This window comes from Arachis stenosperma, chromosome 8 (assembly GCF_014773155.1).
Source record: "Arachis stenosperma cultivar V10309 chromosome 8, arast.V10309.gnm1.PFL2, whole genome shotgun sequence".
Classification (NCBI taxonomy): Eukaryota; Viridiplantae; Streptophyta; class Magnoliopsida; order Fabales; family Fabaceae; genus Arachis; species Arachis stenosperma.
This window is the reverse complement of record NC_080384.1, coordinates 40782751-40800017: the sequence shown is the minus strand read 5'-3', so window position 1 is coordinate 40800017 and position 17267 is coordinate 40782751. Positions and strand designations below refer to the sequence as shown.

At 33.6% G+C, this 17267-nt stretch overlaps 2 protein-coding genes across 7 annotated transcripts; both read left to right on the top strand.

Moving 5' to 3' along the window:
• The first annotated feature begins 10601 nt into the window (after positions 1–10601).
• On the top strand, positions 10602–12162 carry LOC130944848 (uncharacterized). 5 transcript variants are annotated; one of them, XM_057873407.1, is made up of 3 exons: positions 10602–10844; positions 11175–11231; positions 11489–12162. In XM_057873407.1, exons 1-3 carry the CDS (start codon positions 10832–10834, stop codon positions 11872–11874), a joined length of 456 nt encoding a protein of 151 aa, XP_057729390.1. In that variant the 5' UTR covers positions 10602–10831; the 3' UTR covers positions 11875–12162. The 5 variants fall into 5 exon arrangements, with proteins under 5 accessions (XP_057729390.1, XP_057729389.1, XP_057729392.1 ...); XM_057873406.1 differs by having other exon boundaries at positions 11175–11234; XM_057873409.1 differs by lacking the exon at positions 10602–10844 and adding an exon at positions 10851–11049.
• Positions 12163–14949: 2787 nt separating this feature from the next.
• LOC130946341 (cytochrome c oxidase copper chaperone 2-like) lies at positions 14950–15685 on the top strand. Of its 2 annotated transcripts, none has more exons than XM_057875037.1 (2): positions 14950–15156; positions 15244–15685. In XM_057875037.1, the coding sequence occupies exon 2, from the start codon at positions 15267–15269 to the stop codon at positions 15480–15482; it is 216 nt and encodes a 71-aa protein (XP_057731020.1). In that variant the 5' UTR covers positions 14950–15156; positions 15244–15266; the 3' UTR covers positions 15483–15685. The 2 variants fall into 2 exon arrangements, with proteins under 2 accessions (XP_057731020.1, XP_057731021.1); XM_057875038.1 differs by having other exon boundaries at positions 14963–15156; positions 15256–15685.
• Positions 15686–17267: the final 1582 nt, after the last annotated feature.

Below are 17267 nucleotides of genomic sequence, written 5' to 3'. Positions count from 1 at the left end.
CGACGCAAAATCCATTTATCAAGCAAGTCTACAATCTATAATCGAGAGTATTAGTCCCGAGTCGTTCTTCCCTAGGAATGCTACAAGGATGCATGTTATTGGTTAAGTGGTCTTTTGTGGCTTGAAGAGTGTGACATAAGAGTGCTAATAAAAGAAAACAACAATCAATCAATATTAAAAGCCTTGGCCAAGGTTGAACATTGGAAGTTCCATCACTATAGCTTCCTTCAATTGTGATAACAAAGGAGTGTTGCTTCACTTAGTTAACCCCTAATTATAGAGGAAAGTCAAGTAAAAGTAATTAACCCAAGTCACAAGTCCTAGTCTTACCCTAGGGAAGTCTAGCTTTAGTACACTCTAAGTCAATTAGCAATCCTCAATTCTTAATCAACAATTGACATCCATTATTCAAGTGTCTCCAATGACTCAACCACTAGGCCAAGTGAGGGAATACTACTCCATATCTAAAGTTGGCATTTTCTCAAACACTTGGAGAGCAAGAATGAGAGACATAGTACAATTGAGAAGAGATTTAGAACTAAAGCAATTCAACACAAGAGATTAACAACAATCAACAATGAACAACAATGAAAATGAGATCTTTAATGAATCAATAGAATCCAAAACAACAAAGCTAATTCTAAGATCTACAAGAATTGAACAATTACAAACACTAATTGAGATTAGAGAAGATGATCTACAATATGAACAAAGTAAATTGAGAGTGGCAATAGATCTCACCAAGGAATGGTTGAGAATTGAGAAAATGAAGATGAATCCTAGAGAGAAGTTGGAGTTTCTCTCTCTACAAATGCAACTAACTAAAAATATCTACCTAATGATCTAGAACTAGTCTATGGATGTGAATGTGTTAATGTCATGTCAATCCCCTTCAATCCTTGGCTCTTATATGCATTTTGGCGCCAAAGTTGGTTGCTGAAACCTTCCCAAAATCGCCAGGCACGTGTTGCCTTAATGAGGTCATGTGCCATCATCGGCGCGTGCGCGCATGGTACGCGTGCGCGTACGCGTGCTTGGCCGAAATCAATTCTTTGGCTTTTTGTGCTTCTCTCCACTTGCATGCTTCCTTCCTTGCTTTCTTTGATCCATGCCTAGCCTATTTCAATCCTGGAATTACTAGCAAACACATCAAGGCATCTTATGGAATCAAAGAGGAACTAGAATTCATCAAAATAAGGCTTAAAAAGCATGTTTTTACACTTAAGCACAAATACGGGAGAGACAACAAAATCATGCTAATTCCTAGGCTAAATGTGACAAAAGGTTATCAAAATACTCTAAATTCAATACAAGACAAACCCTCAAATTGGGGTTTGTCAACCTCCCCACACTTAAGCCTTAGCATGTCCTCATGCTAAAATAAGAAGGAGCTAAGGGTTATGACATTTATTGAATGCAACTAAACTATATGAGTCCTATCTACATGCAACTACCTAAAGCAATTGGAAATGTTTAGTTCAAACAAATCAATTTTCAAGAGAGCATGTGTAAGCACAAGAGCTAGGCAATAGGAATTAAGTCCAAACCACAATTGTATTGAATTATCAAAAAGAGTTCAAACTTGCAAGAATATAGATAATACGGGCGAATACATGTGATTGAACTTTTGAACCCTCACCGGATGTGTATCCGCTCTATTCACTCAAGTGTTTAAGGGTTAATTCACTCAATTCTCTTCTAATCATGTTTTCCAAAATTTGATTTTCTTCTAACAATCAACACTTATTCAATGCATGCATACATTCATCATGAGGTCTTTCATTTAGGTTGTAATGGGGTTAGGGTCAAGGTAGGATCATTTATGGTTAAGTGGACTAGGATTTGAATCTTTGATTAGCATAGACTTTCCCACCTAACCTATTTAATGACCTATACAAATGCAAGCTATCCTAACTACCCATTCTTCACTTTTTTTCTTACATACTCATGCATTCTTATTTGATTCATAACACCTATGCATTGATTCCTTTTTATTGACTTCACCTTGGGGCATTTTGTCCCCTTTTTATTATTTTCTTTCTTTTTCTTTTCTCATTTTCACTTTTATTCCCCTTTTCTTTTCCCTTTTTTTTTCTTTTCATTTCTCTCTCTTTTTTTTCTTTTTCAAACTATATACAAGAACATCAATGCATAAGGTCTATTCATTTAATCAATACAAGAATATGTACCCAATTCCTAAACATAAAAGTGTACTACCCCTTTTATCCCATCCAATGTTCCCAAGCCTCACCAACTTTGAATAATAAACACTCTCACTAGCCTAGGCTAATCAAAGATCCAAATAAGGACTTTTATTGGTTTTCCGCCTTGGGCTTGTAATGTGCTAATTTGAGAACAAGTTGGTTAAGCATAGGCTCAAAGTTGGCTAACAATGGAGAGTAAAAGGTTGGCTATTTGGGCAAGTGGCTAAGGAAGTAATGGCCTCAATCATACAAATGCATAAATACAAGAATTAGATGGATATATAGAATCAAGCAAATCAAGGATCACAATCATAGAAAGAGAGCAATTTCACACAAGAATGGAAAATAGGTGGTTATAAAATGTAACCACATCAATAGGCTCAAGTCTCACAAGCTTGTGTTCTTAGTTCAATACATGCTTCACAAGGTATGAAATTCAAGCAAGTTTTCAAAAATTCTCTTTCAATCAATTGGGTCAATGCTCTATATTTAAACTTCTTGAAAAATCTCAATGTTTGACTAAGCATTGTTGTGATTGAAAAGTTCAAAAATTTCTTAGTTCACCCTTTCCTTTTTCACTTAAAATCAATATGTTATGCAAAAAGGGTGACTAAATATTTGCAATCCAAAGTATGCTTTCTAATCACAACTACAAACTAAAAATAAAGATAAACAAAATGTATAAAGAAAAATCTAACTAAAAGCACGAAATCTATCATAAAAAACATCTAAAAATATCCAAACATCAAAATATCTAAAATCCAAAATAAACGATAAAAGTATCCAAGGCAAACTAGAAATGCATCAAAATATATACAAAATGTGCAAAATAAGATAACTAGGCTGAAAAGTTCACCGGTTCCCAAATAATGCTACCGGTGCCCTCCCCACACTTAAAACCAAGCATCGTCCTCGATGCTAAACCGGAGGATCAGTGGGAGGTACAACGAACGGAGCACTTATCAGGCCTAGAATCCTCTATCCAGCCCTAGCTACCTAACCGCAATTATTTCTATCTAACCTAACATACAAAGTTCTAAGTCTAACTAACTAATATGCAATTGCAGTAATTAACCATAAACGAATAATAGAAAGGAAAAACAGAAAAAGATAACAGAAATGGAGTAGGAACCTGGGAGCAGAGAAGAACTAAGAATGGAAAGAAAACTGGGGAGTAGGGCAACAGAATCAGAAATCGCGCCGCCGTGAACGGTGGCGGGGAGTGGCCGGCGGTGGTGTAGCGGAGGATGCGACGCTGAGCAGCGGCGGTTATGGAGGGTAGGAAGAAGAAAAAGAAAATGGGGAGGGAGAAGAAGGAAGTGTGCTGCGACGCAACGCTCTTCGCGTCTTAGGGTTCTCATTTTTTTGAATCGGCGCGGGCGCGCGCCATGCGCGTCCGCGCCCATTGAGGAAACTTGGGACCTACGCCTGCGCGTACAGCGCGCCGATGCGTGGATGAGTCAAACCAGGGAAGGACGCGTGCGCGTACAGCGCGCGCACGCGTACAATAGATTGGGCCTGAGGCTTAGAGTGGGCTTGAGGCACGCCCAACTCTCGGGTTAAAAGCCTAGATTGGTGGCAACACGTAAGGACGCGCGCGCGGCAAGTGCGCGTTCGCGTACATGGACGAATTGTGATATGGCGCGCTGGCGCGATGCGTGCGCTCATGCAGATCGAGTTGGGCCTGGGGCCTGAAGCTAGCCCAGAAATGGCTCAACTCTCTGGGGTTTGGCTCAATCATTTGCAGTAGCAAATCGGCGCGGACGCGGCAGATGCGCGTCCGCGCGAACTTCCATGTCCTCATAAACGGCGCGCACGCACGTAGTGCGCGTCCGCGTGGGTCGTGTTGGGCTCAAGGCATAATGTTTGCCCAAGGGAGGCCCAACTCTCGGGAGTGTGGCTCGTGGTGCATCCACACAGGGACGCGTGCGCGTAGAGTGTGCGCGCGCGTCCACCCTCCTCTTTTTTTTTTTTTTTTTTTTGAACAGAAAATGCCTAAAAGCTTTAAATTGCCCAAAGACTCCCCATGGTGCCTACAACTCCTTATTTAGTCAAAATCACACACTTTCTAAAATGCAAGTTGGTTTTGAGATTTATTCTATTTCTACTAAGCACAACATACATGTTAATATTCTAGCAACTAGTGTACACAAACAAGCTAATTATGAAGTGAAAAACTACCTACAATGGTAACTCAAATCACTTATTAAACCAAATTAAAAAAAGTGTGGAAAGAGTTTACCATGGTGGGGTGTCTCCCACCTAGCACTTTTAGTTAAAGTCCTTAAGTTGGACATTTTGAGATGCTTGTTGTCATGGTGGCTTATGTTTGTACTCTTCTTTGAATTCCCACCAGTGTTTGCTCTTCCAATAGCCTCCGGGTTCCCAATTTAAACGTACAAGGCCTTCAAGGGGGCCTAAGCAAGTAACGAGGCCCTTAAGTTGATAGTGGTCTATGTATGTTCCGGGGTCCCATACTTTATTTGTCAACCCCTTTCCTTCTTGATCTTCATGCTTCCAATAGGGTGACAAATTTATTGAATTCTCTTTGTAACTCATACTCATCATCCTAGTTCCATTGAATTTGGCTTCACTCCACTTTTGAAACTCTAAGTTTGATCTTCCATCCCTTATGCTCCTTGATTCAAATTGTCCACCAACATCTAATCCGTTCTTACTTTTTAGCCCACAAAGAGTTCTAAGTTGACCGTCCGTTTCTAACAACGCATATTGATATGGGCCAAGAAAATTAAAGGATGAGATGATTACCCACTCAATTTGTGATTGGGGCGGCGACTTGGCACGGAAGATACTCAATGGCCTTGACATTGTAGGTTCCACTTCCTTTGGCTCCTCCATGATGTTTTCCATCTTTTGATAACTCTTTTTAAATTCTTCTTGTTTGCTAACTTCCTTCAAACCTTTATCATTGATCAAGTCATGTGTTGGAGGTTGCGCACCTTCCTCCACATTGGTTTCACATTCGAAGGGGGAAGCTTCAACAAGATCACCATTGTCACTTGATGTAGAGTTATTTTCGTTGATGAAACTTCCTTCTTGTTCAACCTCCTCTAGGTCTCCTTCCACTTCTTTATCTTCAACAATCTTCATTTCCTCCGCTCGTTGCAACATACACTCCATTTCCTTGTGCTCAACTTGAGACTCTAAAGTCTCCCTCATACCACCCTCTTTGGTTGCTTTCTCACAATCATCCGTGAACTCATTTCGCTTGTGATATGAATCCCAAGAATCTATCTTTTGACGGATGGTTGCTTGAAGTCGATCCATTTCTTCCTTGAAACGATCCCTTAATTCTTGTTCCGCTTTACTAACATAAGTAGGATCATATTGCTCTTGGATTAATGGACATTGATATGCTTCCATGGAGGTTTGTGGCGGAGAGGGGAAATCATAATATGGTTGGAAAGAAGATTCATCAAAGCTTTGAGGTGGGAAGTCATTTTGGTTATTGGTAGAGGGTGAAATTATACGGGACGTAAATTCTTGGAGGGTAGAGGTGAAACTAGTGAAGGCGGTTTGGAGCTCTTCTTGCTCTTGAAGAATGATTCCAAGTGCTTCATCCATGGGGACTTGGGTTGGAGGGTAAAAATGTTGGAGTGGTGGTGATTCAAGGGTTGCTTGTCCATAATCGTCACAAGGGTATGCATAGGGGGAATATAGATTTGGATCATATGTGGGCACTTGGTGGAAATAAGATGTGGGTTGAGAATATGGTGCATAGAATGGTGGTGGTTGAGTGGTATAACCATGATAAGAGTCATCATATTCATAGGAATGATATGCATTATAGGAAGGATTACCATCATAGTAACTTGAAGGGGAAGGTGGTCATAATGATTGCTCATATGGATATGGCTCCCCTCCTAAGGATTCATCTTTCCCATAATGTGAGCCCTCATTCAAGTTTTCATCGCCTACAAAATAGTCATAGTTATATCCAAAACCACAAGGATGAGAATTCATAGTGGCAAATAAGAACAAAACTAATAGAGATCTAAAACTAATGGAAACCAACAAACAAACAAAAGACAAACATATTCACAATATTCACATATTTACATTAACCAAAGACATGGCACTCATGCGCATTCCCCGGCAACGGCGCCATTTTGACAAATGGATTTTTGCCGGTATAGAAATTATCAAGTAATCAATCGTAGTATAGTCTAAACCGACGCAAAATCCATTTATCAAGCAAGTCTACAATCTATAATCGAGAGTATTAGTCCCGAGTCGTTCTTCCCTAGGAATGCTACAAGGATGCATGTTATTAGTTAAGTGGTCTTTTGTGGCTTGAAGAGTGTGACATAAGAGTGCTAATAAAAGAAAACAACAATCAATCAATATTAAAAGCCTTGGCCAAGGTTGAACATTGGAAGTCCCATCACTATAGCTTCCTTCAATTGTGATAACAAAGGAGTGTTGCTTCACTTAGTTAACCCCTAATTATAGAGGAAAGTCAAGTAAAAGTAATTAACCCAAGTCACAAGTCCTAGTCTTACCCTAGGGAAGTCTAGCTTTAGTACACTCTAAGTCAATTAGCAATCCTCAATTCTTAATCAACAATTGACATCCATTATTCAAGTGTCTCCAATGACTCAACCACTAGGCCAAGTGAGGGAATACTACTCCATATCTAAAGTTGGCATTTTCTCAAACACTTGGAGAGCAAGAATGAGAGACATAGTACAATTGAGAAGAGATTTAGAACTAAAGCAATTCAACACAAGAGATTAACAACAATCAACAATGAACAACAATGAAAATGAGATCTTTAATGAATCAATAGAATCCAAAACAACAAAGCTAATTCTAAGATCTACAAGAATTGAACAATTACAAACACTAATTGAGATTAGAGAAGATGATCTACAATATGAACAAAGTAAATTGAGAGTGGCAATAGATCTCACCAAGGAATGGTTGAGAATTGAGAAAATGAAGATGAATCCTAGAGAGAAGTTGGAGTTTCTCTCTCTACAAATGCAACTAACTAAAAATATCTACCTAATGATCTAGAACTAGTCTATGGATGTGAATGTGTTAATGTCATGTCAATCCCCTTCAATCCTTGGCTCTTATATGCATTTTGGCGCCAAAGTTGGTTGCTGAAACCTTCCCAAAATCGCCAGGCACGTGTTGCCTTAATGAGGTCATGTGCCATCATCGGCGCGTGCGCGCATGGTACGCGTGCGCGTCCTTGGCCTATCTCGCAATGTGCGCGCGAGCGCCTTGTGCGCGTACGCGTGCTTGGCCGAAATCAATTCTTTGGCTTTTTGTGCTTCTCTCCACTTGCATGCTTCCTTCCTTGCTTTCTTTGATCCATGCCTAGCCTATTTCAATCCTGGAATTACTAGCAAACACATCAAGGCATCTTATGGAATCAAAGAAGAACTAGAATTCATCAAAATAAGGCTTAAAAAGCATGTTTTTACACTTAAGCACAAATACGGGAGAGACAACAAAATCATGCTAATTCCTAGGCTAAATGTGACAAAAGGTTATCAAAATACTCTAAATTCAATACAAGACAAACCCTCAAATTGGGGTTTGTCATGCGTTCAGCAACAAGAAAGTAAGAAATTAACTCAGAATATTTTTTAAACCCTTTCTCTCGATACTGCTGCTGTAGGAGCACATTCGAGGCATGGAAGGTTGAGAAAGTTTTCTCCAACATATCATGATCAGTTATTTTTTTCCCACACAATTTCATTCGTGAGGTGATTCGAAATATTGCAGAATTATATTCATTTATAGATTTAAAATCTTGTAAACGCAAGTGCGTCCATTCATATCGGGCTTGAGGAAGTATCACCGTTTTCTGATGATTATATCTTTCTTCAAGGTCTTTCCAAAGATCTGCAGGATATTTTAATATGAGATATTCATTTTTCAGTCCCTCGTCAAGATGACGACGAAGAAAAATCATGGCTTTGGCTTTATCCTTCTGGGATGCATTATTTTCAGCATTAATGGTATCTCCAAGATCCATTGAATCAAGATGGATTTCAGCATCTAATATCCATGATAAATAATTATTTCCAGATATATCAAGAGCATTGAATTCAAGATGAGAGAGCTTCGACATAATAAAAAAATTTTACCTGAGCCTTCCTAAAAATTTGATCAGAGTCTCGTGCTGATAACGTGTTGTAAAATAAATAAAAGATATATTAAATATAAAATAAAAATATATAGATAGAAGACTCTAGTATTAAAATAACTAGTTCAATAATGATATATATGTGTGTGTGTGTGTGTTGTAATGTGTATATATATATATATATAAAGATAGAAATGAGTATAAAAAGTAAAGAGAGAGAGAGAATTGCATAAATATATATATAAAGATAGAAAAGAGTATAAAAAATAAAGAGAGAGATAATAGCATTTGTTTTTGTTTTTTATTATTGCTGCTATATAAAGCCTAAGATCATTCCAAGATTCACATTTTCAAAGATTGAAAAGCATGTACCGCACATTCTTTAATGCATGTACTTTTCAATAGTACTTACTGAGTAGACATTGAATAGATATAGACATCCATATCATAACATAGTCTTATTATATGTTAATTTTTTTTATAATAAATCAAAGAATAAACTGTTAAAAATGTTTTTGAATTATTAAATTACTAATATAAACATTTTAAATTTATTAATGATTAAAATATTCTTATAGTATTTTAAAATACTCTAAAATAACAAAAAATATATTTTTTATGCGGCAAATGGTTTTTATAGTGGGTAAATTGTTTATTTATTTGATCCAAAATTTTGTGGAAATAGTTGAATAATTATTTAAAAAGTGTATATTAAAAATGAAATTAAAATTCAATTTTTAAATTTTTTATTCTTAAAAGTATTTTTGCTCATTTACTAATAACATCAGAAAAAATATGTAATTAATATAATATCACCAAATTTGAATAATAAAAATCTTATTCTTTTAATTATATTTAAAAAAAATGTTAAATTTTAATTTCTAAAGTCTTCTTGAAATATTTTTAATGATTGTGTACTTTTAACACGAATAAATTTTAAGCATATTTTTATGAAGGACTCAATAATTTGGAGATATTTATAGTGATATACTCTAATAAATGTTTTTATTGGTCTTGATAGATAGTAAAAATCATCTGATATTTTGAATGAGACTGCATTCTCTTCATACACATGTCAACTTATGATACTCTGAAGAGCACCAATCTGCCAAAGGAATTTCTCAAAGTGGATGGTTAGCTATCTATGAATTCCTATACCGAAATTTGAAAAGAGAGCCAGAATTTGATTTTCTCAATAATGAATAAATACAAATATCCATGATATTAAGAATTTGGGTGGAGGATAATGCCCTTTCTCCTATGCTTATCCAAACATCAAATAAACACAAATTTATCATCTGATTGAGACACAAAAGGATCTTTTTAATCTTGCTAAAGAGCGTATAAAAAAAATGAAAAAAGAAAAAAATATCAATCAAGTGCAAGATGGAACTCCAAAGTCCAAATTAGGCCCCACACGCTTCACAGGACAAATGGGAAATATCAAATATGTGTTGATAAGTCTTTTTACTCAACCAAAAATTATAGCTCTTAATTAAGAATATAATTTTATTTTCATTCAATTTTATAAATTCAGATTTAGTAAAAAAAGTTGAACCTATCATATGAACTATGATGCACGAGACACTGACACAAATATGGACACAACACGACACAAAATACACAGATATATGAATTTTAAAATCTTATAAAATACGAGAACATGCATACATATAAAATATAAATTATTTTTTAAATAAATTGTAATGATATTTTGATATTTTATTGATATTAGAATATAAATTAATTTTTTAATTATTTTTAATGTATTATTTTAATTATATCAAGTATTTAAAATATTTTTTATTTTAATAAATAATAATATATACTATATCTAAATTTATTTCAAAAATAAAACTGGACACGCTGACACGTGATGGTATTTAGGTGTGTTCAAACGTGTTCGAAGAAATTTTTTTTGCTTTTGATTAAGACAGTTGGACGCGTGTCCGATAAGTGACGGTGAGTGTCGTGTACAAAATGTGTCTAATACGCAGACACGACAACTCAGTGAAGTGTCCGTGCTTCATAGCATATGAACTAGAATATTAAATTCATCAAATTCTGAGAGAGAAACTGATCAAATCAAACAACACCACAACTTTGTTCTTCTATTGGATCAGTTATGTAGATTGAATAATGTTAATATGTTATTATATTCTATTAATGAATTATATTTGAACTAATTGTCTGTGTTTAAATTTATATTGATAAGCTAACTTGAAATTTTTTTAAGTCTCTTGCATTATTAATTACTAGACTATTTTTAATCTAATTATATTTTGATAAAACCTTTTTTTTCTGACTTGCCCAAACAAATTTTTGTAATTTTTGAAAGTAAAGGTCCTCTAATTTTTTCTATTCAATCTAGCCGACAATATGATTTCACAATTTTTTAAATAATTTTACATAAATCCATTTCCATGGCCCACAAATCCTTCAATTTCTTGATTGAATAAGAAAGGAAGAAGCCAGAAAAGGCATGCCATCTTCTGCATAGGGTATGGATGCTACAGGTATGGAAGCAATTTATAAACTATTTATGGCATAACCACTATCCACCTTTGTTCAGTAAATTATATGCAATATTCAATAATTCAATATATAAGCAAGAGGTTCTTTTGAGGCAAAAATAGAACTACCCATTCTTTCTTTTATGTCACTATTTCAATTTGCTCAATCTTATTGGATAATCACATCTTCTAAGTATATATATGTCAAGTAATTATCTACTCATTTTCTTGTGTTGAACTATATAGTTTATCTTTTACTACTTACTTGAATTAGGAGATAGAATTTTACAGAGTTAATATCATTTAACCTCTTAGTTTTTGTGTGAGAATCAGGACACAAATTTGCTGTGACTTATCAGTGGTGGAAGATAGTTCTCAGAATTTCTAAGGGTTGTAAGACTTTTATGATCAATTGCTGCTTCTAAACTCTAATTTGTAGATACTATAAAAAAGTTCAACTCTCAATCATGCTTCAAACTAGAATGAAGGTTGATCATGAGTTTTTCATCATTTTTCTACTACTACAAAGTAAAAGTTTGAAACTTTGAATATAGTATCATTGGTAAAGAACCTTTGTTGTTTTTGAATCAATAATATGGGCTGTTATTCTTGTTTTTTCTTGATCTGTGTTCTTCACTCTGCAATAGCACTTACCAGTGGGGCCTTAATGGTATTCTACACCAAAGAGATATTTATCATTGGGCATGGAATTGAAACAGCAAGCAAGCTTCAAGGGTCAACACCCCATGATCAGCTTCTGATTCAAACCTCAGATTCATTCTCAGGGTTGCTGCTGTTCACAATTGGGTTCCTTGTGTTCATGGTTTCTAGTGTGAAGGACAGTGAGTTCCAAAGCTTCTTTGCAAAAGGGTGTGTGCTCCTTCACATTTCAATGGCTATTTGGAGGTTCTGCTTTGAGAGGGAGGTTGAAGATCTTGCATATGATTGGCCAAGGCATGCTGTTGGAGACATTGCTTTGGCCATTTCATGGGTCTTCTTTCTTGTCTACTCATGGGGTGAAAAATATGATTAGTTGTTTTTGTTGTTGTAAATATAATTATGTAGTTTGTCAATAATAGATGAGTAAGTATTTTGTAATTTGTAAATTAAGAAATACTACTTGAATATGTGTTGTTAAGAAGGGTTTAGTTTTTGAAGAATTAAGTGCAAGTTATCTTTGTTATTGTTGTGGATGTTTTTGAGGTTGAGGAAGAAAATTGCTGTTTTGGTAGGTCGGGAAACACAGGCTACTTTTGGTAGTTGTGGTCATGTGTATCAGATTTTCACCTAGTAAATTCTTACCTCTATTGGATCCTTAATATCTGTCGTTTTTTTTCTAATTATTTCAATAAACAAAAACAGAAGTAGCTCCCAGCCTCCCTCGGGAATGGAAGAATGGCATCGGGTGGTTGGATTCTGTGACTAACTCTCTAGAATAGAAGTAGTCGTCCCAACTGATAAACAAAAAAAATAAATAAATAAATAAAAGCCATTCATGATCGAATGTTATCTACAATCCTATAAAACAATATTACATCCGGCACTTTCGGCCATTATTATTAATGTATATTTTTATGTCACTTTAAATTTAGTATATAAAAATTTTCAGATATTTTATATAATCATTAGATAATATATTCTTGCATATTATATATGTTATTAATAAAAAAATAATTACATTTATTAAATGGAACATAACATAATTAAATATTTTTCTATAGTTACTTTAAATTTTAGTGGCATAAATTACATTGGTCAAAGGTTTTTAAGTTTAACATACATAATACCATGTGATAAAGTAGCATATACCAATCGAATTCCTAACTCAGTTACTCTAACATCCTACAAAGACATTCAACTTACTTACAACTACATATTGCTATAACTAGAATCTATTTAGACAATACTTTTACAATTAACTACGTTTAGGGCTAACATGGCAACATGTCTATAAAACTACGTAATAAAATAAACAACAACACCAACCTAAAAGTCTTCTGCCCCGGCGACATGCTACGTGGCGTTTAGCCTGTTAATGTTCTCATCATCTGCTATAATGTTCAACTGGGTCTCCGGTTTGGCCAAACAGGAATAAAATGGATAAAAAGTGTCGAGAATACAGTAAACTTTGACTTCTTCTAATACTGTGAACGAAATCCCTTAAATAGACGTCTCCGAGCATGTATTTTGTTTACACTGTAAACGAAATAGCGACGTTACCGAACACGTGTGCAAACATCATAGGACCGCGCTTTCTAAACCTTGTTTTGTTTACTGTTCGCGTAATTTTGTTTATACTGTAAACGAAATATGACATATAACACATTTTTGTAAAAATGCTACAAATTACGCAAATCAGTAATTAATATAATTATTTTATTTATATAAATAAAAAATCCTATCTTATAGTCATACCATAAACTAATAATAAATAAATAAAAATAAAAAATCATTTATAAACATTTCCAATTTCTTCCATGCATGCTTCTCCAAGAGTCAAATATTCTGATAAACGGTAAGCAAATGAAATTACTACTGACAAAGATCTCATAAAATTCAGTAGTCGCTGCTTCACAGCCTGGCTAGCCTCAGATCATCTAAGTTTTTAACAATTGGGCCTACTCAAATAGTTAACAATTTTATGGGTAAAGTTTAAATGTAATCACAGTCCAATAACATAAACATAAAACAATGTTGTGACCCAACTCATGATGTTTCTCATTCTAATGATATATTTTTTTATTTTTCTCAAATAAATAAAATAAAGATAAGTACTACCAATATTTACAAAATTATTGACTAATAAAATAGTAATTGCTGATTGAAATTTCATTAGTAAAAATAGATATATTATTATATAAAAATTATGAAATTTTAAACTTTTTTAAATATTAAATTATTAATTTTGAATATTTAAACACTTTTATATGGATAATTTGATTAATTTATTATTTATTTATTTAAACTGGTTCGACTACAATTAAATTATTAAATCTTTGAAACTTGACCGATTTATTAACTAGTCCAATTTTCATAACTTTGATAATTTTTTATTAATAATTAACATGATCTATTTTTTATTTATCAAATGTTTATAGTAGGAGTATTTAAATTCAGACCGATTAAAATTAAACCGCTCATTTAATTTAATTTAAATTAAAAATTGATTAAAATTATACTAATTTAAATTTAATTGAATTTTATTTTTAAAAATCGTTGGATTGGATCGAATCGGATTTTAGATCTATTTTTTATAACCGATTCAATTCGATCTAAAGTGCATAATGTGCGATATTATTATTATTTAATGATTATATTTACAATCATATTTATAACATATTCAATTTGTGGCCTATTTTTTTTAATATTGGTTAAATATATGTGTAATACATTGTTATTGGAAAATTAGGTGTTTTTTTTTTATATGGTGTTTTATTCAAATCGGACGGTCCGATTTGTTTGATAAAAAAAATAAATTACAAATCGGAGGGTCCGATTTGATTGAAGAAGAAAATAAACACCAAATCGTAGGGTCCGATTTGTATTTTTTATTTTTTTTTAATTTGTTAAAATGAAAATCGGACGGTCCGATTTCAACATTAATTTTTTTTTATTTTCGAAATTACAAATCGGACCGTCCGATTAGTTTTGTTTTCTTTTTTTTTCCTTTTTAAATCAAAACGGACCCTAAGATTAAAATTTTTAACTTTTTTTTATTTTTTTTCAAACTGAAAACGGAAAGTCCGTTTTCTGCTAACACTATGTATATGTAAAACATCTCTCTTTTCCACATTGTTGTATTATTATATTCTCTTCTTCATATAAAAAATCAAACGATGTCAATTTGTTATATATTTTTATATTATTCATGTATTATTATTTAATAAATATTTTATATTTAAAATGTAATTTATTTATTTATTTTAATTAATTTATAATTTTATTTTTATTGTTATATTATTATTGATTTTATATGATTGTTAGTTATTTAAAATTTAATGTGAAGATTTATTTTATATATATAATTTTTTTAATTTACAAAATTAAAAATTCAAACTTAAATTATACCACAAATAAAATAAATTTTTAATTCAAAATCCATCCAAATAGCACCGCGAACCTCCGTAGTTCATAGCGTGTTTTAGAAGCAGCTGCACTACCCATTGGTAGCTGCCACAAAACGTGAAAACGGACCCCGCAAATTTCTCAGCTTTGGAATCCAACTTTTTGAACGCATAAATTAGGGAACGCCTTGAACTCAAAAACAACGCAACGCCAAGTCTCATACGATCCAATCTAACCATCCTTAAGACAAGTAAGTTTCTTACAAACTCTTCTCTTTTTTTTCTCTTTAAATCTTCGAATATGTAGGATTAAACGCTGAATTCTGAATTCTTTTTAGTTTTGGCTGAAGACTTTGATTCAATGGGTGAAGCAAAGCAATGTTCTTCTTCTTCTGTTAATGGCAGCAGCAGCACCATAAGTTCTGAAGCCCCAAAACCGAGGAAGAAAATCTGCTGTGCTTGCCCTGAAACCAAGAGGCTCAGAGATGAATGCATAGTTCAGCATGGTGAAGACTCTTGTACAAAATGGATTGAAGCTCACCGTTTGTGTCTTCGTTCTGAGGGGTTCAATGTTTGATTGTGGTAATTTTTATTTTTAAATTTTTTTAAAAAAAGGGGATATTTTGGAGGGATAATTGGTTTTGAAATTACATTATTGTGTTTTAAAATCTTAGTATAAGGAATGGAATTCATAGTTTCATAATTTATTGTAATGAATCAGGAGGTTTTGTCCTGGTTAATCTTCTTGCTGAAACTTTAAATTGAAATGACTGGTTGATATGTTCCACTTGTCAAATTCCGGTGGCTATGGTGTTTTGAATTGTAGAACCTGAATCAATTGGTAAATCAGGTAGGTGATGATGTTTTTCTCTTTTGACTCTCCAACTGAGGAGTAGCAAGCAGACATAGATACGCATATTTCTGAAATTTGAGTAGTAGAGAGGTTTAGCTTGGTTCTTCACTTTATGTTGTTTATGTGGTGAACGGTGATATTGTGTTTTTTCTTAGTTCATGGACAGAGATTAGCTCTGGTTTGTTCTGCTGAACCTTAGTGCAGAACTGATGCAAAAGCAATAGGGTGAGATATAGATAATCCTTATATAAATGCCTTTTGTGTTTTGATGTTGCATAGTTGACACACCTAATAATGAACTTGAAGATACTAATAAGGAGTAGTTAATGCCTTAATCCAGCAGAATTCCTCATTCACTTTTGTCATAATGTGCACACGTTAGAACACTTGATTCTGTGTAGCTTTAGGAAGCTCTTTTAGAAATTATTCTAGTAGGTAAGCCTTTCAAATTTGTGTTGGATAAACAATTTTTATTTCTTAAAATGTGATTCTAGAATCAATTATGCTTATATTTCGTTCCTGTGGTTCTTTAGTTATGTATGATTCAATTATGTTCAATGAAATTGTGCACAAGTAAATTATTATCTGAAGGAATCCAAGTAATGGATAAAATCAAAGAGATTATACCACTCTTCTTTTGCTCTGCCTCTGCTCCTTTGCTTTTGGTTTTATTTGTTCTTTGTTTTTTTACTCTGGAACTGGTTCTTCTAGTTAGGGTTAAGGGGCGGCAGTGGCAGTGGCAGTGGTGTAGGGGTGATCGCTGTTGGGGTTGCGGGTGGCAGCTAAAATTGTGGTGATAAGGATGAGGGCTGAAGGGTTGTGACTGTTTGGGGTTGGGGATCGGATGGATATGAGTTTAAGGTTGAAGATGGATTTGGCGTAAAGTTAAGGTTGGGGGTAATTTAGATTTAAGATGGAGAGGTGTAAAATTGTAAAATTTGTTTGAATAACTAATAATTGTAAAGAAATTAATAGTAGAGGCAGTATTGAAACTATAGTTTTTATACAAACTAATTTATTTAAAGGGAAATTTTATGGTGCCTAACACATTTGTGTCTAATTTGCCTAAAACATGAGAGTTGAAAGGTGAATCCCACTTTTTGTATTTGTGTTAGGTAGTTCAAGAAAATATACATGGTAGAAGAGACCTTATTTAGAACTAGTTTATGTTGTTTTGTTTAGTAAAACTGTTGAAAGACTTTTTTAAATTGGCTGATATAGTCTGCTAACCAATGGCTGACCGCCAGATAACATCAACCAAATTGGTTCAAGCTAATGACATATATAAATTGGTTGAAAACCATTTTTTACATAAACCAATTTAAATGGCTTTTTTTATATTTAAATAAAAAATTCATTATTTACTCAAATAAATCAGACTGAGAATTTATTAGAATGCACATTTAGTTATATTTTCGCTGGCTGAAATTGCAAAATTAAAATTACATAATTTTTGTTAGTAGTAACAGCAAAAATAAGACATAATAAATTGCTTATTTTTGCATATAC